This window comes from Halichoerus grypus, chromosome 5, assembly GCF_964656455.1.
Source record: "Halichoerus grypus chromosome 5, mHalGry1.hap1.1, whole genome shotgun sequence".
NCBI lineage: Eukaryota > Metazoa > Chordata > Mammalia > Carnivora > Phocidae > Halichoerus > Halichoerus grypus.
Genome location: NC_135716.1, coordinates 182,235,223 through 182,262,003, shown reverse-complemented (window position 1 = coordinate 182,262,003; position 26,781 = coordinate 182,235,223). Strand labels below are relative to the sequence as shown.

At 56.9% G+C, this 26,781-nt stretch overlaps 1 protein-coding gene across 12 annotated transcripts in view; it reads left to right on the top strand.

Annotated features, from left to right (window-relative positions):
* CAMTA1 (calmodulin binding transcription activator 1) overlaps positions 1-26,781 on the top strand; it is an 843,552-nt gene that overhangs the window by 601,544 nt on the left and 215,227 nt on the right. For all 12 annotated transcript variants that reach the window (XM_078073844.1, XM_036064530.2, XM_036064529.2 and 9 more), the window contains one exon: positions 6,253-6,324. In XM_078073844.1, the coding sequence (XP_077929970.1) occupies positions 6,253-6,324 (72 nt within the window). The remainder of the gene's footprint in view (positions 1-6,252; positions 6,325-26,781) is intronic.

Sequence of the window (26,781 nt, the reverse complement as noted above, 5' to 3'; positions counted from 1 at the left end):
TGGATCTCCACTCTCGTTCTCTAGAGTGAATGTTCCATGCCGTCCCACATGGTAGCCTCTAACTACATGTGGCCGTTGAGCACTTGAAGTGAGGCTAGTGACTAGGGAAGTGAAGTTTCAACTTTATTTCTTTCTACTGAATTTGAACAGTCCCACATGGCTCATGGCCGCCATATTGGATACCTCCACTCTAGAGGCCTGGCGAACAATGCTGGGGACCCATGGAGTAAGATGCCGGGCTCATACTTTCCCAGAGAGGGAGGTCAACAGCAAACCTTGGCTTTGGGGTTTCCCTGCTTCTTGTGGGAGGAGGTCCCAGGAAACAGAATGAAATATTTGCTCCAGTGGGGAAATTCCATTGGCAGCCATGGCCACAGAGATGTTTTGTTCCTCTGAGAGAGAGCGCCAACACACCTATACATCCTCAGTACTGAGCTAGGTGCTTTCAGCTTTCTGTACCTTATCTCACTAAATTCTGCTTAGTTAATAATAAGGTGCTTGACAGGTAGAGGAAGCCATGTTTTCGTTGGGCATCTACTACGTGCCAAGAAGTGCTCCGGTCCACGCACCATCCCTGAGTGCCGGCTAATCTCGTATGAGGCATTTAGGCCCAGAAAACAAACAACTACAATTAAGTCCAGTTTGAAGGACATCCGGGTTCTGTGAAAGCTGCTGTGTACGGTGGGGGAGGTTGTGACCTGGCCTGTACTCTCCTGTGTCGTGTGGATTTGTTAAATGAGTAGACTGTTCCTTCCCATTTAGGTCTTTGCTGCTCCCTCTGTGCCCTGCTTAGATATTCACATCACGTGGAAATCAAACTCAGTTTATTGAGCATCTGCTATGTGGAAATCACTGTGGGGAATTTTACAAAAGACGATACAATTCACATTCTTCCTAATCCAGTGGGTCAAGGGTTAGCACACTATGGCCCACGGGCAAGAGATGGCCCACCACCTATTTTCGTACAGCTTGAGCTAAGAATGGTTTTTATATTTTATAATGGTTGGGGGGAAAAAATCAAAATTAAGAATAATATTCATGACATGTGAAATTATGCACAATTGAAATTACAATATCTGTGATTAAGGTTTTGTGGGAATGCAGCCACACCCATTTGCTTACCCATCGTCCAAAGCTAATTTTGCCCTATAAAGGCCCGTCTGACTCACGGGCCAAGAATATTTACTATCTGGCCCTTTACGGAAAGCGCCAGCCCTGTGATATAGGAGACAGGCCCGCAGACGACAGTCACGGTGTGTATCACACCTGGGGCAGAATCCGCAGCCTCATGGCTGCCGGGACCCTGGGAGTCCCTTTCCTGGATGCCTTCCACTGGCCTGGTCAGGAGGGGCTTCCTGGGAGAGGGAGGACCTAGATGCACTCAGGCTGGGTGGGGTTTGCACCACAGGAGGGAAGTGCGGGAATGGGAGACATAAGGTCAGCCTGGGGACAGCGCATCCGTGTTCTGGAGCCCCATCGGAAAGTGGAGGGGACCAAAGAGGGTTGAGCTTTTCCTAGGAGGAAAGGGAGGGAGGGAGAGGTGGAGAATCGGCTGGTCACATGAAGCCATTGAGAGCTGGACAGAAAGGAGGGGCACCTGGTGGTGTCCCAGTACTCCAACCAATAAAGCTTTGCTCATCATGCAGAGGTGCTCCCCTCTTTCGCCCACTGAGGCCATCGGGTGTTGAGGCCTGTCAGACCGTCTGGCACGTGGGGGGACCCCCAGCAGCTGAGTCTGTTGGGGAGAAATCCTCTGGAGAAGATTTGCAGCCAATGTGCCCCTTCTTTATAGGAAGCGTTTATTTTGAGTTAAAGGGAGTTCCTGTTTACTGTTGGTTTCCCTGTAAATTTATCTTTCCTTTTTATTTAAGAAGGGGAAAAAAAAGCCCCATAGTGTCATAAAAGCAATTTTGAGTATTTAAGAAAAAAATTCCTCCCTGCTCAGCTGTCACGTACAAGGGAAGCTGTCAGGCCTTAATCCCGCAAATATAACGAATTTGAAAGTTGTTTCCACCTAGGAGTGAGGTTCTCCCGAGTTTCCTATAAATAGCTAGTTGCTTTCTATTTTTCTCTCATTGTGCGCATACATAAACAAGGGGCTCACAGCACGCTTTCCTGCACACACCCCACACCTGTGCGCGCACACCTCGCGCTGACGCACACACACAGGTGTATCCAGCAGCCCTGGGAAGTGCTCTCCCTCCAAACCACATCATGGCCCCCAGACGAAAAGCTCAACCCATGGAGCCCCGAGGGGAGCCCCAGGCCTGATCAGAAAGCGCCAGGAGTTTGTAAAACACAGATCACTACAGATAAACTGGATTGCTTTTTTGATTAGTAGGTAAAAGAATGGGTTTGGTACGCTGCCTCGTGAAATAGTGTGCAGTTAATCCCAGGGGGCTTGGTGAGGACATTGTCATGGACGAAGAGCTGCAAAGTGAGGACATGGGAACAAAGGGACCTGGCAAGAGAGTCTGTGATCAGGGCTGTGGGGCTGGCCAGGGGTGCACCGTGAACGAAAGGGGAGAGGGCCAGGGTGCCAGGGCCAGGGTGCCAGTCCCAGGGCAAACCAAGCCAGTCACGTGCTGAGTGTAGGCAAGTTCACGCCTGCTCTGACCATTTGAAGGCTTGGCTCTGTGCTAGAGAAGCCAGCCTGGATGGACACCCCCTTCTGGGCTTCTCTGTTGCCTTCCAACGCCGTCCCTATGCCCCGATTGCTGCTTCCAACCCAGACCGAGCACCTTACTCCACCCTGTGTCTCCACTTGGATGTCTTACGAGCTCCTCAACCTCACTAAGCAGAAGTGTGAAATCAACCTCTCCCCCACCAGGCTGCTGCACCCCCAGGGTCTCCTGTCCTGGGGCACAGGACCACTTGCCCCCCCCCACACACACACACACCTGTGTGCGCAGCCTGGAGGCCGGGCGTCGTCCTTATACCAGGCAAGCGTGGCCGCTTCTCCACACCTGTCCTGCTGCCACCGCCATCCGGGGCCAGTGGGCCTCCGGGCTCACAGGGCTGGCCCCGTGCCCCTCATCTTCCTCAGCTCTGTTCCCTGACCACGCTGTGGTCTCCTGAAAGGCAGATCTGATCATGATGTCCCAGGACAAAGTCAAGCTCCTGGCTGTGGCCCCCACGGCTATTGTGAGCAGACCTGACCTCCCCGACCTGGGCCCTCCCCATGCCTGGCCTTGCCTGTCATACTCTAATCCCTCCCATCATCCTCAAGCCAGCCTCTGTCTCACCTCCCGTCCCCAGCTGCTTTTCCTGCTGCTGGACTGACACTCCTTCCCCCACTCTTCCCTCAGCCAACCGTGCTCATCCTAAAGCCCCCAGCCCCTCCGGCCCCCTCTCCCACTGTCCTCTGGGATTCTCCTGGGCATCCCACCTGGGCATCAGCTCTTGACCCTCACAGCCACCCACAAGACAGGAGGAGGAAGGTGCCCTTTTCACAGCCTAGAAGGACAAGGACCCTCCCAGCAGGTCCCCCACCCCAAGTAGGACCTGTTTCTCCAGAAGCCCCTCTTTGCCGACTCCAGCTCACCAAGGGTGGATTGCTGGAAGCTTCCTTCCCCATAAGCACAGTAAACCAGCTACTTAACACATCTCAGAGTTCCCTAAAACTGAAGCTTTGCCCTTTAAGCACTAAATGTGGAGCCATTTTCCAGGATGGTTTTCTAGTACGTGGTTTAAAGACCCGGGCCTTTGGAATACCACAAGCAAAAATGAAATATTTACTGACTTCAGGTCTTTCCAGTACTTTCCTGTGGAGACCGGTGGGGCGGTTGTTAGCCATCTTCATTCAGAGGATCTGAGGCTCCCTGCCTCTGGGACTACAGATGGGCAGGGAGCCAGGGGGGTGACCCAGCGTCATGGGGAGGTCATGGGGAGCTAGGCAACGTGGGGAGGGGGTCAATGTCCTTGGGCTCCTTGAGTCCTTGGGGCTCTCTGGAGGCTTTTCCTTCCTCCCTGGATGCTATTTGACATGGTTCGCTCTTGCCAGGGGTCTGCTTTCCCTCTCTCCAGCCTTCCTAGATCATGCTTCTCATCTGTGGAGACCAGAGACATCGGATCACCAGGGTGGTTAGAGTCATATCTAAAAACAGAGTAACTAGGTTCTGAGTGAGGCCCTGGGCATTCCTCTGATTCAAATGCATGAGCCTTGTTGTAGAAACAGCGATGTTTCTTCTTATCATCATCCTGCTTATTGGATGGTGCTGGGCAGTTCTGGGCAGGCAGGTTGCCCACAGGTGCTGGGGTGGCTCAGGGGAGAGCGGGCACGTGCTGTCTCCTTCCTGTGGGCTCTCAGAAGGGATACACAGTAGGTGTTGGGCTGCAGCTCAACCCGGCAGATAAGCAGTGAACGGGGAGTGGGGGGGGGCGGGGAATGGAGTTGCCCATCAACCACGTTCTTTTCAAGTTCGAGAAAAAGCAGTGGAAAGAAAAGGAGACAGGTGAAGGGGGGAAGTCTGCAAACCCTCAAGGGGAACGAACAGTGGGAAAAAGCAGATGTGCAGCCTTTTATTTCAAAGAGACAGGAGAGAGTTCTTCTCTCAACAATTTATGTCTCTCTCCATTTGGCTCATTACATGAGTAAGAGTAATGAAACTGCCCATGAGAATGTGCAAATTCCAAAGGAAAAAAGCTGATTAAAGTTGCAGGTGGGCTGCTCATTCGTGGCAAACAAACGCTCACAGGAACTGTCCAAACAGGGCTCTCCTTCGGCAGGAAGGAGTGAGTGATCGAAAATAAAAGTAAAAAAAGAAAACGTGGTATATTCAAAACCAGAAAACTCAGGAAAGAATATTGCCTTCTTAATAATAAGTACATTTTTGTGGGCAAGAATTGCAAGGAATCGTTTAAATTAATTTCCGCTTTGTTTGGTTTGGTTTATACAGGGTTTAGTCCCAGCTGACAGCGATCTGTAAAAGTTCTAACATATTGGAAATCTGATTTTCTTACAGCCAGAATCCCATAGTCCAAACTGATTTCTCTTTCAACTCTGCTAATCAGACAGGCAGGGCTTGAACAGACTCCTAGAAGAACCAAATTGCACTTGGTCTTTTGGTGGGTGCTTTAAATGCAGAGCTGCTGGCCACTTCTCCCTACAGCACCGGTGCTGCGGGGGTGGGGGGGGGGCGGGCAGGGGGGCGCTATGGTGAGGTTCGAATGAGCAATGAGAGGTCAAGGGGAGACCTTGCTCATCCTTGGCCTGCGAGGCTCTGGGGCCCTGCCTTCGCTTTCTGCCCCACTGATTCAGGAATGTGTGCTTTGGGAAGCCAGGGTGATGGCAGGAGATGGAAAGAGAGCATTCCGGTTTGGAATTGGAGGCTACAAAAGAAAAGGCAAAATCCTGTCCCCCTGAGACTCTCAGAGTTGGGTTTTGAGAGGCACCTGAAGGACCGTTCTCCTTACTGGTCCCCGTTCCCCACCTCCACCTGCAAGCCTGTCCCCACAGTGTCCAGTGCTGTGTGCATATACATGGGGAAGCTCCAGCCACCCGGGTCCAAGTGTCCCTCCTCACTGTCCCCCCCCGACACACACACCCCCACCTGATTCTCCAAAACCAAATCCATCTGCCAAAAATGCAGCTTTAACCTTACAACAAACAAAAAATATGAATGAACAAACTAAATAAAAGCCAGCAAGTGGGGTGTGCACGAGGGGCCTCTCAGCCTCTGGAGGTCAGTCCTAGGAGGCGTTGCCCCCCACACGTCCACCACTAGCTTCAGAGGTCCCGCCAGCCAGGGCTGCCTCGACTGCCTGGCATGATGCCCTTGACCAGGAAAGATCTGGAGTGTGGTGTGTGTGTGTGCGTGTGCATGTGTGCGTGCATGCATGTTTGAATCAATTCCAGATACATTCAGTCCCTCCCTGTACACCGAGGGGTCTTAACCTAGGCTCTGTGAATGAACTTCAGGGTAACTCCAAGCCCCTATAATTATAGGCAAAATGTATACATATGTGCATTCCCCTGGTCCCCGGCTTTTCTGGGTTCTCACATGCCTCCAAGGCCCCCCAAAGGGACAGCACCCCAGCTGTCCATCAGTGTCTGCCCGCTAGCGTTTCCCAGCTGTGCTTCTTAGATACGGACCCAGGCCCGGCCCTGGAGCCAGGCCCAGAGGCGCCCGCGCTCAGCCTCCCAGGGCGCCGACAGTATCCGTGACCCTTTCTCCTTCCTCCTCTGTTGCGCCGTCTTTCTTCCTTCCTTCCCTCTTTCCAACTGAATTCTCGTTTTTCCTCTCTCCCTAGTGCTTGTACGGCTGCTATGTCCATTCCTCCATCATCCCCACCTTCCACCGGAGGTGCTACTGGCTCCTTCAGGTAGGTGGCTGGGAGATTCTTCTTCCGTCTCTGGTGCTGGGGAATGTCTGTGGGAGCTGCGCGGGCGTGGGGCTCCTGTGTGTGGTGGCTTAGGGCCGAGGCGCCCCGGCGAGCTTTCCTCGGGGTGTCGGAGTGTGGCTGGCCTGGTGCGTCGTCAGGTGCCAGGAAGGGGAGAAGCCTGGTGGGGGGGCCGGTCTTTCCTGCCCCAGGAGAATAAAGCCCCACCAGGGGCTTCCGGGGTGCCTCAGTTTCCTCCTGATGAGGACAGAAGGAAGGCTGAGCATCCTGCTCCTGACTGCAAATTGCCTGTGGGCTGAGAGCTGCACATTCATTTTCTCTTGCGGGTTAGTTGGTCGTTGGCGCTTGTGGAAAATCGGCTCTCGGAGGCACGCCAGTGACAGATTGATTGGAATGGTTGTTGGGAGAGGAGGAGCCCGCGGCTCTGCAGGAAGGAGCCCGGGAGTCAATTTGTGATGTCTGCCCTGCCGTGGGACGGAGAAGGGGGTGGAGGAGCCCCCAGCCCCATCAGGGTGGCCTGGCCGCCAGCTCTGTGACCGGGGTGCTTGTGTGCAGTTGGTTGGGTCAGGCCGGGCTCGGCGCCGTGGCCGCCCAGCCTCTCCCCGGCTGGTGGTCATCGGTGGTCATCCTGCCGAGGAGAGGGTGCTCCCGTGTGAGAGGGAAGGTCCGAGGGGTCCATCCGCCGGGCTGGACAGGGGTCCTCTGATCTGCAGCCGCTCTCTGTGGGCCCCACCCCCGTGGGCCGGGCACCGCTGCCCTGATTTCTTCCTACTGCCTCTCCCCAGGCGTTGTGGCTTCTAACCTTTCCCGTTGTGGTTCCACTTTCTGCACCCATCGGGGTTCAAGTTAGCCAGCCCCTGGGCCCCAGGAGCTGGAGGATCTCCCTGGTTCAGCGGTGCTGTTGGGAGGGGTCTGGCAGATTGGAAAACAAGCCCCCAACGCCACGGCGTGCATTCAGGGAGCAGAGGGCTGCACGTGCCAGAGGGCAGAGGGGCCACTGGTCCCCAGGAAGGTGGCCTGGAAGGCATCTCGGCCCAGAGCCATCTCGGTGTGGACATGGAGGCTCAGCCCAGCCCCTGCCTCCAAGCCCTTGCCCTTCTCCCTTAGTTCCAGAAATAATTGTCTGTGGTTCAGCAAGTTCATTAGCGGATGATGCCTGAGACTGTCCGAGGATGTGCTGATTTGCAAAGACACGGCTTCCCTGACATCTTGCCCTCTTGTCAGTTTCCGGGGTTTGTCTCCCCAGGAGGCTGGCCTAGAAGGACCAGTTTCCTAATTGCTCGGCCTCGCGTTATTGTGAAAGGCGCCTCCCGCATGGTCATGGGATGATGCTTTTCGTCTTGTTAACGCGAAAGGTTTTCTCTTCTACCTGGCTGCAGGGGTGGAGTGTGGGGCTCCCACCTTGAGAGCAGGGATCGGATGCAGCGGGAGCCTGTCCTTTGTCCCCGGGGTCATACTCTGGCTGCTGAGAAATATTTTCACCCTGAGCAGCCTGCAGCCCGGTCAACTCCTTCCTGGGCCTCCAAAGGCCCCAGGGCCCGTTTTGGCTTTTTTCCTTTACTATTTCATGCCCTATCAAAACACGTCTTGGGCACACTCTCCTGATTCCCGGCCTGACCACTGCCCTCTGTTGCAGCAGTGCCCTGGCCGGCTTCCTGCCAGCCAGCTTCCCCTGCAGCCCAGCTCTCTGCTCCTCAGGGGTGCTCCCTCCTCCAGGCCTGCTCTCCCGCACCCACACCTCCTCTTGTCTCCTCACATCCCATCATGGGCTTGTGGCTTTTTAATTCCACTAAATTTACTTTCCTAGAATCAGACACTAGTGGGCAGCCATGGGGTGTGAGCTCATTACCCCTCCAAGCTGGAATCCACTCACTCAGATTTGGCTCCTCCTGCCTTGTTTCTGGGGCTGGGAGAGAACTGGGGGTCAGGGAGTGCTGAGGGGGTTGACGGCTGTCCCAGCCCTCCCCTCCCCCGTGCTTTGGTCCTGGCTGCTATGTGCTAGAGACATACCTGGGGTGATTCATGGCCGGCTGGGTTTGTGACTTCCAGCTGGCTGGGGACCCCTTCTCCCCGAAGGCCAGTATCACAGGAACTGGTTTCTTAAGGGTAGACCTGGGCCCCCTTATTTTCTCTTTCCATCCCCAGGGAGTTGTCACTCCAGAGCGTCGCCCTTGTTTCCGTGAGCAGGTGACAGGAGGGGACGTACACAGGGGTGGGGTTCCTGCTCCCCACTACGTGCTGGGCAGTAGCAGGTTGAGGAGCGAAGGCCAAAGCAATTAGCAGGGCGCCCGTCCCCCACGAGCCCATGAGCCACTGCGGCAGCCGGCGCCGCTCAGGGCAATTTGTTCCAGTGCTAATTACAACACCAGGATAATGATGGTGTGGCCAGGTTTAATTTCTCTGATATTAAACAGGAAAGAAGCCACGAGACACTGGCCCAGATGGAAATTGGCCCAAGTTTGTCTCTGACACCAATTATCAGGAAAAAGGACTGGGGGGAGTGAAGATGTCAGGGCAGGGGCTGCGGCAGGAACCAAGGAAGCAGGCCACCCCCAACCCCCCGGGCTCCTGGGAAGCCAGCCTGGTCCCCTGAAGCCACCAGCTGCTGGCCACGCCCCCCCACAGCAAGCAGGGTGTGAGGGGCTGCGGGACAAGAGGCGAGAGGAAGGGGATTGGAGGGAGCAGGGAGGGGAAGGAGGGCTTCTGGGTAAGGGAGAGTTTGTTCAAGGGGCAGCCCTAGAAGTTTCGGAGTGACCTGGTTTCCAGGGGAGGGAGCTACCTTGCCCTCTCTCCATTGCTAATAAACACTTTAAGATGTGAGCAGGGAGACAAGTGAGGAGCCAGACCCTTCCCCCAGAGTGGAGGGGAGTGAGGCCCCAAGGTTCATAAGGTCATTGTCATGACTGGTGTGCACCACGTGAAGTCATCTGCCCAGCTGGGTCAGGGCCTTTGGGGGATTTGCCCTGGGACCGTGAGAAGCCACGGCCACTGGCTGGGACACCTCCTCGGCCACATCGTCTGCACACCAGCCTCCCTGTGTCACAGCTGGCAAGACCCCTAGGCTGCCCTGAGCTCAGCCGCTGCATTTCCTAGACAGACCCGGAGGCCCAGAGAGGCCCAGAGAGGACAGCGCCAGACCCAGGGTCACCCAGCTGGTCAGTGACGGAGCCGGCTGGGGTCAGGCCTCCTGACTCCTTGCTTCTGCCTCCAGGGGCCTGAACACAGTTTCCCCTGCAGTCGCCCCGACCCTGAGCCTTGCTGGGGGCCGGAGGTCACGTGGCTACTCCCAAGGCGGGGCTGCTCCCAGGGTGAGCCACACGGCAGGGTCTCGGCCTCCGTCCCTGCCGCCCACAGACTCTCCTGCTTGGGAATCTTCTCGCGCTCAGGCACAGGGCCTTCCTGCCGCCTCCTGCATCCCCTTCCTGGGCCCCCACTTTCCATCCATTTGGGCGTTTCTCACCCATCCACAACCCCAAGGAGAACAGGCCCCCTTTCAGGCTAGACTTTCCAGCAGATTCTGTATGGCTCATTTGGAAACTATTTCTGCTTCTAATGAGTGTTTTTCTTTGTGCCCTTGTCCTCTAAAATGCTTAATGAATGTTTTCTGTGCTCGAGTGCAGCAGCGGGTGTGTCCCTGTGTGTCTGCCGCCGCCGTTCGGGGGGCTGTTAGGCTGCTGAGACCAGCTCACTGGGGCGGAGGTAGCGAGGAGCCCCTTCCCGGCCCACCCCTGCAGCATGCCCAGAGGCCCGTGGGCTCATGAGCAGCGCTGCGTGAGCACAGGGACCTGGGGGCTTTGGGGGTACCCCGGGACTGGGGGTTCCTAGAGCGCTGGAGAAGCGTGGGTGTCTGGGTTCCAAGGAGGAGCTGGGTTCCAGCTCTGCCCTGACGACCCTGAGCCTCGGAAGCTGTGACCACACAACCACCACGGGAGCCAAATCCTGGCCAGACAGTGCACGGGGTCCTTACCGTGGGCCCCGTGTCGCCCAGGAGAAGACCAGGCTGTCCGAAGTCCCATGGTCACCCAGTCAGCAGAGGGCGACCCCTGCCACCCCCTCTGCCTCCCCGGGCCACCAGCGGCACCCTCTCTTCTAGGGAGCGGCTACAGCCAGCCAGCTTTGGGCCCCCGGCCCCAGGCCTCAGGGCCAGAGAGGAGGCAGCTCCGGGCCTCTCAGGCCCACGCTCTCCGCCTCCTGCCTTCCCCGGAGCTCCGCCAGCCCTGCCGCCCCCCATCGTGGCAGGTGCTGGGGTGCCCTCCGCACCCAGTACCACGGCACGGGGGCCCGCGTGGAGCCAGCCCAGAGGGGTGCAGGGGTGGGGGTACCAGCTCCTGGGGAGCTAGGTCCAGGCTGCCCTGGCCCCACTAGAGCCCCCAGCCCAGGAGCGGAGGGGGGCCTCAGTCACAGGACCCCCTGTCTTCTAGGGGAGGAGGGAGACCCCCGTTCTTGCTTGGGCAGAGCCCCAGCTTCTCCTCACAAGTGCCCGTGAGAACTCTGTTTCCCTACCTGGTGGGCAAGGCCTGGAGGTTGAGCTGAAGTCCTAGATCCGCTTGTCGGGCTGTGGGCCCCCAGCCCGTGTTGCCTCCTCAGGAGAGCGCTCCTCCTGCCTGGAGGAGGGGGCTCAGATGGCAGCCGCGGAGAAAAGGCAGGAGCCAGCAGCCTCGCCAGGCTGACCCCGGGCTCCGCAGCGTCTCAGGGCCCCGGAGAAGCACCTTTGCTCGCGTTCTTGGGACAGTCACAGGGAACAGCTCCCTGACAGCTTCTCCCCCAGATACAGGCCTGGACCCCAGAGTGTTCCGAGGGAGCCCTGCCTTCCTTTGGCCCCGGCCTCCTCACTCAGAGCAAGCTCTGCAGGGTCCCCAAGGGGGTGCGCTGAGACCCAGGCATCCCCAGCCAGCAGGGGAGGGGGCAGGGGGCGGACAGGCCTCCTCACCCAGCACTTGAACCACAGCAGCCCTGCGGGTGTGCAATGTGTCCCCATACGTATATATTTCTCTCCAACACCGGACGGTCTCTGGGCTGCCTCTGGCTCCCCGGGAAGGGTCCACAGATCTCACTGCTACCCAGAAGTGGCAAAGTGGGGGCACGGTTGGGTCAGGGGGAGGCATCCTGCAGGGTCACAGAACATTTGCACCTGTCCCCAGCACGTCGCCCACATTGCCCTTCAGGGCACCCACGTGGCCCAGAGTGGGGGAATGAGCACCATCGGCCCTCTGTTTATTTTAACCCCTTGAAATAGTGGGGTTGGGTCCCCCAGGGAAGCACCTGGTAGCTGCGTGCCTCTGGGCAGTTCACCTAATTTCTCTGCATCCCCGTTTCCTCACCAGGAAGCGGGGACAGTAAGAACATCACTGCACAGGGCTGTCGTCGAGAAATAATACCCTGCTGCGCGGACACACGTAGCCAGCCCCTGGCACGCGGCAAGCGCCTAACAGGGGACAGCTCCGGGTTGGACCTGTAAGCTGGCATCCTGACACCCCTGAGAAGGTTTTGTGACCCCCAGGCCGCATCACCCCCTATCCTGAACAGCGAGGTGGCAGGGGGCTGGAGCCAGGGCCCCCCAGCACGTGAGCTGGTCAGGACCAGCTGGCCAGGGGGAGTCTCCTCCTGCAAGCGCCTTCTGCAGCAGCAGGACACAGAGCGAGATGTGTTCTAGACGTGGTGGCCCTGTTGTTGCTATAAATGTCCCTTGCCTACCCCCCCCCCAAAAAAAGACTTGAAATCCGTCTGGGGAATGATCAACTTTTTAGCAATTTGTGACCCAAGCACCCCCTACCTGACATCCACTCACTCTTTCTGGAAGTGCAGCCCCACCTGGGACCATGCCCCCAGCCCTCGGGCGGCCTGCAGGTGAGCTGGGTCACAGAAGGGACCAGAAGGCCCAACCAGGCACCTGGAGGAGCATATCCACACTCAGCCCTGAGTGTTCAGGCTCATCCCGGTGGTGGGGACATCTCCACTCGGAGTGAGCTGGACTCCACCAGCAGGCCATCCCCGCGATGCAGGTGACAGTCCAGCAAAAGAGAGATCTTCCTTCCTTCCTCCCTTCCTCCTTCCCTTCCTCCCTTCCTCCCTCCCTTCCTCCCTCCTTCCCACCTTCCCTCCCTCCTTCCTTCCTTCCCTCCCTTCCTCTCTCCTTCCTTCCTTCCCTCCTTTCTCTCCTTCTTTCCTCCTTCCTTCCCTCCTTCCCTTCCTCCCTCCCTCCCTCTCTCCCTCCCTCCCTTCCTTCCTTCCTTCCTTCCATCCTTCTTTCTTTCCCTCACTCTTCCCCCCTTTCTTTCATCTTGTTTTCTAATGGAAGATATTATAGCTTCATAAAAAATACTCAAGGCTTCTTGCTCAGTAACTGTTTTTATGTGTCATTGGGGTAGAATAGAAGTGGCTGGGAAATAAAGCGTCATGGAGCATGCTCTGTATGTGGTCCCGTGAACGTGTCCTGCGTTACTCAGACTGAGATGCCGTGGGGCTTGCTGTGACGGGCGGCTTTGATGGGGCTTAGAACAATAGGAGGCGTTGTTGTCAGGCTGGCTCTCTGTCCCAATGGGGGCATTTTGACCCACATGCTTCAAGGAAGAGAAGTGAGTTGGTGCCTGAGGGGTCCCTGAGGCCTGGGTCAGTGGGGAGGAGAAGGTTCCTCGGGCAAACCACACCCTCTGGGCTCATCCCACAGACACCGACGGAAGCCAGGAGCTCCGCCCAGCCCCGGTGTCTTCCCGTCAGCCACCAGGAGTGTGGGATGTGGCAGATGCCAGGAATGGCCTGGGCCAGGGCCGAGGGTCTTCTGACAGTGCGCGTGGCCCACAGACACCACAGCCAGGCACCAGGTGGCCCTCAGTGCTTGATGGGGACTCTAAGTCCAGTGTCATTTGGTTCTCGCGGCTGCCCTTGAAGAGGAGTCAGGGCTGGGTGAAGTCACCCTGATTTTCCCAGATGAAGAAACTGAGGGTCCAGGAGAATAAGGGACCTCCAAAGACTAGGGCAGACAGGGCTGAGTGCAGGCTCCTTAAACCAGGGATGGAGCACACAGGGGAGGGAGTCACTGGACCCAAGTGTTGGAGAGGCAGGTGAAGGACCCGGAATTTACATGCCTGAGGCGCCTGGCTGGCCCAGTAGGCGGCCCCGGAAGCTGGTCAGGGAGACCTAGAGTGGGCTGGGTGGTCAGGGGAAGCTTCCTGGAGGAGAGGAGGTGCGCTCAGGATGGAAGGAGGTGGGAGGTTCTTCCGTGCGCTTTCTGACCGGCGGCAGGCGTGGGCCTCGGAGCACAGTGACAGGTAGGACTAACAGGGCCGTGTGGGGTCCCGGCTCCGCAGTCTGCAAACCCACAGGCCAGGCACCCACGGTCCCAGAAGCGCTCAGGACGAGTGTCCCAGGCCCTGGTGTCCGTCAAGTGACTTGGAGGCAGCGTGGGGGCGGCCCGCACTCCCATCTCTGCTCGGGCCCGGGGAAGAGAGCAGGAGAGACGGGGCCAGAGCACGGGAGCTTGCAGGTTCAAGGCTGCCCTGGAGTCCTCCCAGGCTGACGAGGATTACTGTCATTACCGGTGTCCGTGAGACACATAGTAGCCCTGTGCAGCCCGTGAGGCCGCTGCTTTGTCGTCGCCATGTGGAAGTGCGGCGGGGGCGCGAGGGGAACGGGCCTTACGGGGGCCCAGAGGCCCGTCGGGAAAGAGGAGCTCCCGGCACACAGGTGCGTTGGAAGCGAATCGTCGCGGCAGGCAGAGTCTGGAAAGAAGCTCGAGGTCTGCGGGTAATAGGACAGGGATTGGCACTGAGGGAGTGCCAGAAGGTGTTGGCACTGAGGGAGAAGTGAGTGGAGGGAGCCCGGTGAAGCAGGGGTGGCGTAGGGGGAGGAGGAGGGGAGAGGGCGGCGCGGCAGGTGCAGGAGCGCCCCCCCTCCCCCCACCAGGAAAGACGGTGGACGAGAGGAGGAAGGCCGGGGACAGGGGAACAGAGCAAAGCCCCGTCTTCTAAGCGACCGGGTTCTTTCTCGGGGGAGAGCACAGCAGACGATCGGCAAGCGGGGAAGGTCTCTGGCAGCCGGGGAAGGGGCAGGGGTGGAGAAGGTAGCTCCAGGCTGGGGGGGCAGGGGTGATCACAGGGCTCCTTCCTGGGCCGCCTCCTTGTGCTGCTTCTATTCTAACTAGCAGCTTCCACTCCGTTCTCCATTAATGTGCCTTGAATAACGTGACGAGAAGATAAGGTAGACACTAGGAATTTAGGGTGCTATGCAAAAATTGCTCAATTCCATTAAGATTTCAGGATGTTTGCCAGGCTGCACAGCAGAGCGGGTATTATTTCCTTCTTAGACATCTTTGCTTGATTGCAATTTATGATGCCAAGGCCTCTGCCGTACCCACCTAAAGCCTCCAGAAAAATACGTCTATCCCCCCAAAGCAGCCATTATTCTCTCTAGGGAAAGTCACTGGGTATTTTCCAGAAGATTCTCTAATCCTGATCCCCTTCTCTGAGGGTGGGGGGAGCAACCTGCAATCAGGTCCCAGCTGCAGGACCCTCACCTTGTAAATCTCAGCTGCCTGGGCGGCCAGAGCCCTCGGGGGAGGCGGGACCCTCTACCCCCACCTGGTGGGCCCAGGCCCCCGGTTTAAATTCAGCTCTGTACTTCCCTAGCCGTGGACTCTGGCCAAGTGAATGACCGTCCTTGAATCTTAATTCTCTGTCTGTGAAACAGGCATGAAAGGCCTCTCTCCTGGGGTCCCTGGGAGGATGGGCTGAGCTAAGGCCCACAAAGGTCTTCACGTCTTGCTTGGCCATGGTGGCTCTGCTCATCGCCCCACCGGGACTATTTCCGGCAGTCTTTGCTCTAGGGGATCGTGTGGGTGGCTGTCGTTGGCGAGGTCTGAGAAGGTCCCCTCCAGACCACCTTTCAAGTGGCAAAATACTAAGGCCCTCCCGTGTGCCTGTGTGGGGACAGGCCCCATTTGCTAATGCACCTGCAGTCTCAGGCGAGAGCTTGGTCCTCGCTTAGTGAAAGGGAAGCTCCACACTGTTGCCATCTGTGGGCTGCCCGCCCCCCCACCCCCGCCACGGTGTCCCCTCGGCTCCCTGCCCCACCGGGACAGGCTGCCATCCATCCAGGCCCGTCCTGCAAAGCCCCCTCTGTCCTTCAGCCCTCCAAGGACCGAGCTGCCTGAACCAGAATGGAAGACAGAGCAAGAAGGAGGTATCGCTCCTTGGAGATGGAAATTATTAATTAGTCTTATTATCCAGGACTTGTCAGTCTCTTAATCCTTCCGTCTGCAGAGGGGTTTATGCCTCCACGGCACAGGTTGTCAGCTTGGCTAAGCAACTGCCTTTCATGGAAAAGCAGAACAATGGGCGATACAGTTTGGTTACTATCTTTATTTATCGAGCCAAACAATCCCTGCTCCCCTTCGACAGAGCATCCTTCAAAGACGGGAGGGAGGCAAAAGCCGCTTAGTTTCCCTTCTAGATGGCGTACAATGTGGGGCTTTTGTTTAATTATCCTTTTCATGTAATCTTCAACTGACATTCTGTCCTCAATATCCTAATCTCCTTTGGAGCAAAGGGGAAAGGGTGGTTTCCAAAGCGAAAGACAAAAGTTTGCCTAAAGGAAACACTTTCTATTTTGCCTCTGAAAGAACTCAAAGGGCCAGGAGTGAAATTCAGGTGTAACTTGATAAGAATGAAACGGCAACTGTGAGCCTTCAGTTGACAAGCCCCATGTGTGACCGTCAGGTGCTCGCTCAGGCCCCCAGGCGTCCCCAAGCTGGTGAAGCTGGCCTGCCCGGGCAGGTGATAGACTCTGGTCTGTGACATGGCATCATCACTGCTTTTCCTAGCATAAGAGTCCAGTGGTCCTCAGGATGCAGCCTCTCCCATGCAAGACACCACACACTCCAGACGCACAGGTGTGCACAGGGATCTTTGCTCCTCACTCCTCCCCTCTCGGTTCTCTTGCTCTCCTCCCTGTAAAGGGCTCTAGGAAGCCCAAAGGAGACTTCTTGCCATCCCCGCCCCCACTCCCAAACCAGCCAGGACATCCTGAGGGCTTTCCCCTCTCCTGTTCCAGACACACCAGAGTCCTCCTTGGTGATGGGGAATATTAGTGGGGCCCATACCTTCCTGGCCACCTGGCTACTGGGAGATATGGCCATGTTGTCTGCTCTTGCCTAACACAGGCCCGAAGCGAGAGGCACAGCCCGGCAGAGCAGCCCTTATGGAAGTTTCTGGAACCCGGTGGCCTCACAGGGTCCTCGTCCTCAGCAGTCCTACCTGTGTCTTTCTTTGCTCTTCCTGCAGCTCTGCCCTCTTGCTTCTCCCTCACCCCCATCAACTGCTGGCACGTTTCCTGCTTAACAAAATGCTCCCCTTTCCAGCAGGAGTCCTTAGATATGTGCCCCAACCCCGCTCTCCCCTCACACCGCACCTCCTCTCTCCTTCCCTCCGTGCCACGTGCCACGCCCCGGGCTCACCCACGACCTCCAGATTGTGAAATCCAAAGGTCACGTCACTGCATCCTCTTTCCTGACCTCCAGGCAGCAATTACCAAGTTGGCCATTCCCTCTCTCTGGAATGTTCTCTTCTCCTGCAGCAGGGACCCTCCCCAGCTGTCTCCCCCACTGCCTGTTCTTTGCAGACTCCTCCCTTCTCTTCCATCCCTCGATGTGGGCTTCCTGGGCCCTCTCCTCTCTGTCTACACTGTCTCCCCGAGTCACCTCCCTCACTCTCAGGGCTTCACTCGCCAGCTCTACGCTGACACCTGCACCCTGACCTCGCCGCTAAGCACCAGAATTCCCATGCAGCCGTCCACTCAGCATCCCGCCCAAATGCGGCATCAGCATCTCAGGCTTCCCTCGGCCAAAGCAGAGTCTGACCTCCATGTGCTCACCTTCCCGGTGCGGCCAGAGAGCGCTGCTGCGCAGGATGTGAGCCAGCCTTTCTTGATCCCATCTTTTGCCCACTGCCCTCTTCCCCATCAAAAATATGTCTCAACTGTATTCCCTCCCCCTCTCTCCCACCGCTACCAAGTTAAAGCCACAAATCTCTCCTGTACCAGTGCGAGCCTCTCCTGCCCACGTGGTCCGTTCTCCACAAAGGAGCCAGAGGGGGCCACTCCCGTCCCAAATCATACCAGGGCTCGTGCTTTCAACCAGTTCAATAAGTCTGCGTGGCACTTAAAGTAACAGCCAAACCCTTACCAGGCCATGGAGGGCCTGCACCTCCAAACTTGTCCTTCCTCTCCCTCAGCACTCTCCAGCTATGCGGACTTCTTCCTACCCAGCTATGCGGACTTCTTCCTACCCCTCACTTGAGCCAAGCTTTCTGGCCCCAGGACCTTTGCACCTGCTCTTCCTGTTGCCTGGAGGCCAACCTGGGCCTCCATGGTTGACACTAAGATTCAGGTCTGTGCTCCGTCCTCAGCTCCTCAGCAGAGTCCTCCTGACACCCCATCTAACTTTCCCTTGCTGTCTGGCAAATCATTACCAACACTGTATTATGAAATATTAAGATATACAGGAAAGTTGAGGGAATTTTACAAGCATCCTAGACCTACCACCCAGTTCTACCATTAACATTTTCTTATATTGTTTTATCAGTTGTAAGTCCTTCCATCCATTTATTTATTTTTCATGCATTTCAAACTAAGTTGCAGACAACAGTATGCCTCCCCAAGTATAGCAGCATGGGTTTCATTATCATTAACCCCAGGTCAAGGTGCACGCAGTTCTCCTTTTGCTTTGAGGTGAAATTGGCACACGGTGAAACAGTTGGAGGCACAAATGTCAAGGTACTCGTTGACGAGCTATGATCAACATCACCCAAGGCCACAGCAAGATTTAGAATGTTCCATCACCCCAGGAATCCCTCCATGTCCCTTCCCAGCAGGTTCCCACGCTGTGTGCTAGGGGTCCCCCTTGTTCTGACTGTCCACCACGGATTCGTTTTTCCTGTTCTAGAACTTCCTATAAATGCAATCCTACAGCACATCCTCATCCTCTTAGGTGAGGCGTCTTTCACTCAGCAAATCTCCTGCGATGCATGTGCGGTGTTACACCACCATGGGTCAGTTCTTGTCTCTCCCCTGCCCCCATCCCCAGCCTTCATAAGAGCAGGGACATCCTGTTGTGTTTGCTGCTACCTCTCCAGTTTCTAGAACTGTGCCTGGCAGGTGGATCTGGATCTGTTGGGTGGGTGTGAACGGTGTGTATCCCCAGCCCGAAGGCAGGCTTCCTGGGGATGCTCCCAGGCTCTCCCACGGCAGCCCCCGGGGCCCAACTGTGCCCCCCAACAACAAGCATCACAATTGGGTAAAGACAGCAGAAAGGACCAGCACTTCAACAGCACACGCCTCCTCCCTTCCAGCCTTCCTCCGCCCTCCCTCCTGAAGAGGGAGAAGGTTTGCTCTCCAGAGACCCAGTTAAACTGGCCGTAATATGGAGAGAAGACATGAGTCTGTGGCACACCCAGGAAAGGGGATTCTGGGGACGCGAGGCTTGAGAATTCTCCGTGAGGTTAGCTCAGAGGACTGAGAGGAAATCCAGAGCAGAAAGGTTTGTTGATCCCGAATTGTTAAAAGATTTCTGAATTTGGGGACAAAGTTCTCAGAAAAATGCTGTCCGTTCCAAAGACATGAGCTCCTGTGGATCTCTCGACTTGCTCTCTCTCTGCTCCCGTTTCTCTGCTAGAGGATGGGGCGGTTCGGGAGGCTCCCGTGCAGAGGCCCCAGCCCAGGTCCCTGATGCGGGTTAAAATCCGAGGACAGGTAGCAGGACACAGGTAGGGTGCTCTGTGCTCACCAGCCCCGGGGGTCATCCTCGGGCAACTATGGGTACGGAGCCCTCATTGGCCTTGGGGAGCACAGCTGACAGCCTGAGAGGGCCTCATGGCTTGGAGACAAGAGATGGAACCAGCCCCATGACAGTTACAAGGAGCCACCACACTCACTGGGCTGGCGAGACTGGGGGCTAGTCCTTCCCACCGAGGGCAGCACCTCTGTCGGGGTTAGCCCTGGGTTTGTAACAGCATATGACAGTCGTAATAACCGTAGCACAGCTGTGTCAGACCTGATGCAAAACACTTTGAAGTCTCCTTGAATGCTTACAACTGCACTGCACCATTTTATGGGTGAGGAAACTGAGCCCCAGAGATGGGTTCATTAGCCCAAGGTGACACAGCTCCGTGCCTCTCTGGAAACAGGTTTGGAACCCAGATCAGTGTAGCCACCCAGACCCCGACAGAGCTGCCCACTCCCAGCTGGGGCCCCACAGAGCCCCGGTCCTGGGTCCATCGCTCGCCGACCATCACTAGAGTCTCCTGCTTCCGGCATTCACGGCCGAAGACGTTGGCCGAGCCCAGGTCCATGCTCTCCCCGGGATACGACGCCAGGCCCAGCTAACTCCAGCGAAGTCCCGGACCAGCTCTCTCTGTTGCCTCCAATAAGCTAGGATTTAGAAAATCTGCCCCGAGTTCTCACCCACCTGCCCCCTGAGCTCGAGGCCACCGCCATGGCCCACCCTCTCCTGACCAGTGCCCTCCTGCACTCCCGTGGGCACGCGCGTCAGGCAGCTGCGGCCAGCCATGTGTCACCCCTGCCTCCGTCACACCCCTCTCTCCCGGGTGTCGAGCAGTTAGCTCCACGGCCCCAGGGGAGAGGGGAAGGAGGCCCGTCTCCGCCACTCCTCCTGACAGGCACCGCCGCGCTGACAGCCGCCAAGATGCCCCCTGACGCACCGCTGCTCTCTGCTTCCTGGGAGCGGCTGCCTTTGGTGGCGGGGTGTCTGGGCGGTGACCTGGGATGAGCCAGGCCCAGGGGTGGCACGGCACCTCTTCAGACAAGCCCTATAAAGTTTAGCAGTTTGGGCAGCTCGGGCAGAGAGATGCAGCCAAAGGAGGGTCCCTGGGGATGTGGGGCTGGGCGCGCTCTGCTGTCTCTGGTCCGTGTCCCTGGCAGGCTCCTCGTTGCTGGGACCCTCCGAGGCTCTGGGTGGCTGGGTGGAGAGGGCTCCAGAGGAGCCGCCCCTTGTTGAGTCAGGGTTCCCCGCACACCCCGCCACCAGGCCCAGCCCTGCTTGATTTGGCAGCTTTCAGCAACTTTGGCAGTAGAGCTTGAAGGGACCTCAGAAACGAGCTGGTCCCTCCCCCCCGTTTGTGTAGGAAAACTGTCACCCCGGGAGCTGGATGACTTTGCTGGGGGTCCCTGAGTCACAGGAAGAGCTGGGCCTGAATCCTGCGTCCCGACAGCCAGGCCAGGCCTCCTTGCAGGACACCCCTTCCAGGGGAGCCCCGGGGGGAGCCACAGAGCTCTCGCCAGCCCCCCCAGGGCCCCCAGTGCGCCGCTCAGCCACAGCCCCGGCGTCTGATCAGAGAGTGCACGCTCACAACATCAGCCCCAGTCGAGCTTAATTAGATCAAAGATGGTCCTGCTGCCGGAAACAGATCGTGTGCTCAGCCCCAGAAACGAGGTTGGAATTTAACCGCTGTTGGGGTGCTGACTGCCTCTTTGTGGAAGAGATACCGCTGTGGCCGGCGTTTGTGGGTATGAGGATTCTGCCCTTGCCGCCGTGGTGTGCCGTAGATGTTTCACAACCAGGCTCTAGGGAAACCAGATGCCTGACAGGTAGCGCTCGCCAATGTCCGTGGTGCAAACCCTCCCACCGGGGCGGGTTTCAAGATGCTGATTCGATGTCCGCTGGCTTGCAACCTTCCTGAGGATTCGACAGGCCGGGACAAGCCAGATCCCACACACCCCAGCTTTATTGCTTCAGTGTAGCCCAGACATGGAGACGGAGGCCCGTGTCCCGCGCTGCAGGGCCTGTCTGGGCCTCGCCGCTCCTTGTCCAAGACAGAACTCCTGCTTCGTGGAAGAAAAGGCAGGGTCTCCCTTTTGAGTCTCCGCTGGTACAAGTAAGCTGCCACCATGGAGATTTCTGAGACCGAAGGGGGCCTGCTTTGGGCATCTGAGACCTGGCCTCCGGGACGGTCTCTGTCCCCTTTATGCATCTGTCACTCAACTGTCCTAGAGCAGCTGATGAGCTGCGCACCCCCAGACCTTCCAATGTCATGCCAACCCAGGCCCCTCCTGCCCCCCACCCCCGCACTTGGGAGGACACAGGTGGACCTTCAATCAGGGTCAGGCCACGGTGCCACTAGTCCTACTTTGATGCTCAAAGTTCCACTCCGAGTGAGCCCAGTCCTCCCCCGCCCCCAGGGCGGCACCCCCCCAGGGCAAGGTCCTGCCTCTGAAAATCCCATTGCTTGTCTCACCCGGGGTGGGAGCAGTGCCTTCCCGGCCTTCCTGGCACACCCAAGCTCTGGGTGTGAATCCCAGCTCTGCCCTCGCTCCCTTGGGGAGTGACTTAACCTCTCCTCACCTGCACAATGGAGAAAGTAATAGTACCTGCGTCAGGGGGTTGTTGAGAGGAACACGCACCTAACTCGTGGCAAACACTCGGCATGAGGTGGCGCATAGTATGTGCTCAATAAATGGGCGCTGGCGGCAGAAGAGCTGGGTTGTGACACACAGCCATCTGCGTGTCCCCCGTATTCCTCGCTTCCTGTGGCCCGTTCCTCAGCAGCTGCTGGCTGCTCTTCGATCTCCAGGTTAGCGCACGGAGCAAAGCCGTTGTGGCCGCCAGAGCGGGACTAGGTGGCTGGCACTCTGGGTGGTAAGTCTTCACTCAGGAGGGAGCGGCCACCTCCAGCTCGGGGGCTGAGCCAAGCCGAAGCAGAGCCTTCAGGCAAAAGGAGAAATCTGTGACACCGATCCTGTCTTTATTTAAAATTTTGGTATTTGGCGCATCATGGATTTTTGCATTAATTTTTATTTCTTTTTCAAAGGCTGCAGTAAAATAGCATTTGTCCTGATGGCTGAGCATCTGGGTGCCTCTTAAATTGAGTGCCCACTGCCTCACCCCAGTCCCTGAGGGCCAGCCTGTGCTTGCAAGTATCCCTAACAGGACGGTTCAAGAAAACTCATGGGAGGAATCCACATTCAGACGCCAGAGCCCGAGTGGCCTGGAGGACACATGAGGACAGAGCCTTCCAGGTCCAGGGCCTGGCTCAGGTTTCCAACCCCTGATTGAGGCTGTTCAGGGCACTCATAGCTGCGCCCCCAGAGGAGGGGCTGAGGCCCTGGTGTGTCCTTGGCCCTGACATTCACTTCCTGCATCCCGCCATCCAGGCTCTCTGGTGTGTCTCAGCCCGGACCCAGCTCAGGGGCCTCTGAGCCATCCCCTGAGCTGTGGTCATTGTCTTTTCTTTTTTTTTTAATCTTTAATTTTAGGTAGTTAACATATAGTGCAATACAGGTTTCAGGAGTAGAATTCAGTGATTCATCACTTAAATACAATACCCAGTGCTCATCCCAACAAGTGCCCTCCTTAACGCCCATCCCCCATCTAGCCCCTCCCCCCCACCTCCCTCCAGCACCCCTCAGTCTATTCTCTGTCATTTCCTTCCCTCCTCTCCCCTTATATATGCTCATCTGTTTTCTTTCTTAAGTTCCACATGAGGGAAGTTATATGGTATTTGTCTTTCTCTGACTGATTTATTTCACTTAGCATGATACCCTCTGGCTCCGTCCACATCGTTGCAAATGGCAAGATTTCATTCTTTTTGATGGTTGAGTAATACAGTGTGTGTGTGTGTGTGTGTGTGTGTGTGTGTGTGTGTGTGTACACACTGCATGTTCTTTATCCATTCATCAGTCGGTGGACGTTTGGGCTCTCTCCATAGTTTGGCTATTGTTGATAACGCTGCTATAAACATTGGGGGACCACTTTCTTACACCATGCACAAAAATAAATTCAAAATGGATGAAAGACCTAAATGTGAGACAGGAATCCGTCAAAATCTTAGAGGAGAAAGGCAGCAAGCTCTTTGACCTTGGCCATAGAAATTACTGACTAGACATGTCCCCAGAGGCAAGGGAAACAAAAGCAAAAATGGGACCCCATTTTTGGGAACTATTGGGACCCCATCAAGATGAAAAGCTTCTGCACAGCAAAGGAAACAATCAACAAAACCAAAAGGCAGCCTACAGAATGGGAGAAGATATTTGCAAATGACATATCTGATAAAGGATTAGTATCCAAAATCTATAAAGAACTTATTAAACTCAACACCCAAAAAACAAATAATCCAGTTAAGAAATGGGCAGAAGACATGAATAGACATTTTTCCAAAGAAGACATCCAGATGGCCAACAAACACATGAAAAGATGTTCAACATCACTCATCATCAGGGAAATACAGATCAAAAACCATGATGAGACACCATCTCACACCTGTCAGAATGGCTAAAATTAACAACACAGAAGACAACAGGTGTCAGTGAGGATGTGGAGAAAGGGGAGCCCTCTTGCACTGTTGGTGGGAATGCAAACTGGTGCAGCCACTCTGGAGAACAGTATGGAGGTTCCTCAAAAGTTTAAAAATAGAACCACCCTACAATCCAGCAATTGCACTACTATTACCCAAAGGATACAAAAAAAAAAAAACCACACACACACATGTGGTGACTTTCCATACCTCCACACACCTCCTCCAGGGAGAGAAAACCATGACAGCCTATAGTAAGAGTGTTTTCCCTTTTCCCTGTGACTCCACCTACCCACCATCTGACTCTTTCTCGATGCTCACTGTTCAGCCCCAGGGGCCACTCAGGTGACCAGGGTCTTCCCACGGTCCGATCCGGAGGCCAGCAGCTCCCTGCAGGCTGGGCCCAAGTGCTGGTATGTCCCTGGCAGGATGGGGTGGGGGCCTGGAGAGGCTAGGGATGGGTCCAGACCCTGGTCCAACACCCCACCCTCAAAGGAGCCCCACATCACCCTAGGCTTCATTCCTCAAGCCTCCAGGACCACAGGGCCCTGGGGCAGGGTTGGAATCAGTGACTGCACATTGGCCTTCCCCCCCAGCATTTCTGCCCATGTCATCACACACACACACACACACACACACACACACACACACACACACACCTTTCCTGCCCCCAGAAGGCCCCAGCCTCAGGACAAGCTGCGCCTCATCTCTGCCGAGGGAGGGAAGAAGGAGCCCAGGGAAGTCCTCCCTCAGAGATGAAAACACTCCACAGAACGAGTGGTTTCCTCTCTGAGATTTTTATACATTATTTATTAACACTTAGGCTACATTTTTCTCAGAAACTACCAAGAAAGGCTACTATGAGTGGAGGGGCTGCCGGTTCTGAAGGGGGAGCTGCTGGGTGGTCCCTGAGAGCCCCGTTCCCTGAGGATTCCGTATCATGCCCCGTGTTTCGGCCCGAACTGAGAAGCCCCCGCGGGCTGCTGGGAGGAAGCTGGGCGTGGGGGCCGCAAATGTGAGGACAGACTGTGCCCTCGCTGCCGCATCACTAATCTGAACACGGGGAGCCGGCAAGTTCACTAGACAGCTGCTAAGACAGAATCCTTCCTACAGCGGAAACCAGCTTCTAAAGGGTCGCAATCAGGCCTGGCTCTGGAAAATCAAGCAGAAGGTGTGGGTGTTTGTAGCAGACAACAGGCATGGGGGACTGGGGAGGGGGAGGTCTGGGCAGCCCCAAGGGAGGGAGGGGATCCCATCTGAAACTGCTGAGGCTCTGAGGCTCTGAGGCTGGCGTGAAGAACGTGGAAGAGGGGACGCGTTGGGCTGGGCGGGTCAGCCTCCCGCTTCCTAGTCCCCAGGAGCACCTGTGCAAATCTCACACAAGAGTCACAGAGCTTGTAGAGGTGGTGAGAGGGGACTGGGAGGACGCAGGAAGACCCCTCTCCGCCCCCTGCCTCTGGAGCGCAGGAGGGCCCTTCTGCCAGGGATGATGGAGGCCCACCCGGGTCACGCAGCTTCTCCTCCAGGGCCAGGCAAAGCCTCGAACCAAATGCCTGCCTCCCCCATCCAGCGCCCCATCCCCTGGGCCAGCCACCTTCACCCGGTCCTGTTAGCTCACCAATGTCCCGCCAAGTCCTCTGCCTCCTCTCTGGAAGAAGAGGAAAAGGAAAAAGCTGCCCAGCTCCCCACTGGGCCTGGCCTGGCCTGGGCCTCTGCCCGGGTCCCAGTTACTTTTGTCTTCCTGGGCAGCCTTCTGTCCTGTCCTGACACAAACAGCCCCAAAGCAGCTCCTGCCTAAGCCTTTGCAGACGCCAGAGAACGTTTCCCAGTCGCACGTGGGTTCCACTGTCCACAAAGCCCAGAGATCCCCACGAGGAGCAGCTCTCAGCTGCCTCACTTACAGCCAGAGGTCGTGGCCCCACTGGCCCAGACCCCAGGGTGCCCCCTCTCCTGTGGCCCTGTGATCCCACTGTCCCCTCCCTGACACACGTAAGGAATGTGTCCCGGGGACTAAAGGGACCCCAGGAAGGGTTGCTCCAGGAGATTTGATCACGCACATGACCAGCTCTCCTGTCCCGTAGTTGCTGGAAATCAGGCCCAGGTGGACACTGGAGACTTTTTAGTGGGCGTGGGAAGAGCTTGTATTCAAAGCTCTGGACTTAAGGAATAAAGTCCGGCCAGCAGCAGGGGGGCGGGGGGCAGTGCTCCGGCCCTGCGGGGTGTGGACGGCTGCTCCGGCAGGGCCAGGCAAAGCTTTCCTGTGGGTCCGGGCTGGACGTCCCCTGTCCTCGTCACTCAGTCAGTGGGGGAACCTGTCCCGTTCCATTCTGCAGTAACCACAGCACGCACCTGCCTGAGCTCGGACTTGGGTTCCGCGCACGCCCCGGGGGGTTCACAGGATGGCGGGCTCCCTGGTGTCTGCGGGGCGGGGGGCCGAGTGAAGGAGCTGCTCCCCGTCTCCTGGGTTCCAGGACTCACGGGCCGAAGGGGGGGGGCAGGCACTGTGCCGGCAGATAATGCTCCACTTGGTGGCTCCTGGCCATTTCCCGCTGCCGCCCTTACCCCTGTGCCACCCAGCCACGTGACCTTGGGCGTGTTTCTTAATCTCTCGGGTCTTCGGCTTCCCTGTCTACAAATGCGTGATACAAGACTGTTTGTTAGGGACCTCATACTTCTTGAAATCGCCCACATAAGGCTTGGCACACAGTCAATGTGGGTCCCTCTGCCCCTCTGTCCGCATGACCTTGTCACAGTCCCTCCCCCTCTCTGGGCCTCAGTTCCCTCACCTGAGGAAAGAAGATGTGGATCCGAAGCAGTGTGAGCCTGACCCGCTCAGTTCTACAGGCCTCCCTCCTCTTCCTCTTCCTCGGCCCCTCCCTTCCCTTCCCTTCCCTTCTCACCAAGCCGGGTTCTGCCACCGCCTCCCCAAGCTGCCACATCTACCTCGGTCACATCTACCGCGGTCCTCAGGGCCTCTGCCCGCTCCAGTCCCTGCAGGAACAGCCTCTAGGCTCCCGTGCACACAGGAAAGCCCTATGATCTGGGCCCCCTCGGTGCTGGGGCTGACCTGGGGGTGGGCGGTGACGCCCTGCTGTCCCCAAGGCATGCTCCTCTTTGTCCTGTTCATCTCACCGGATGGCAT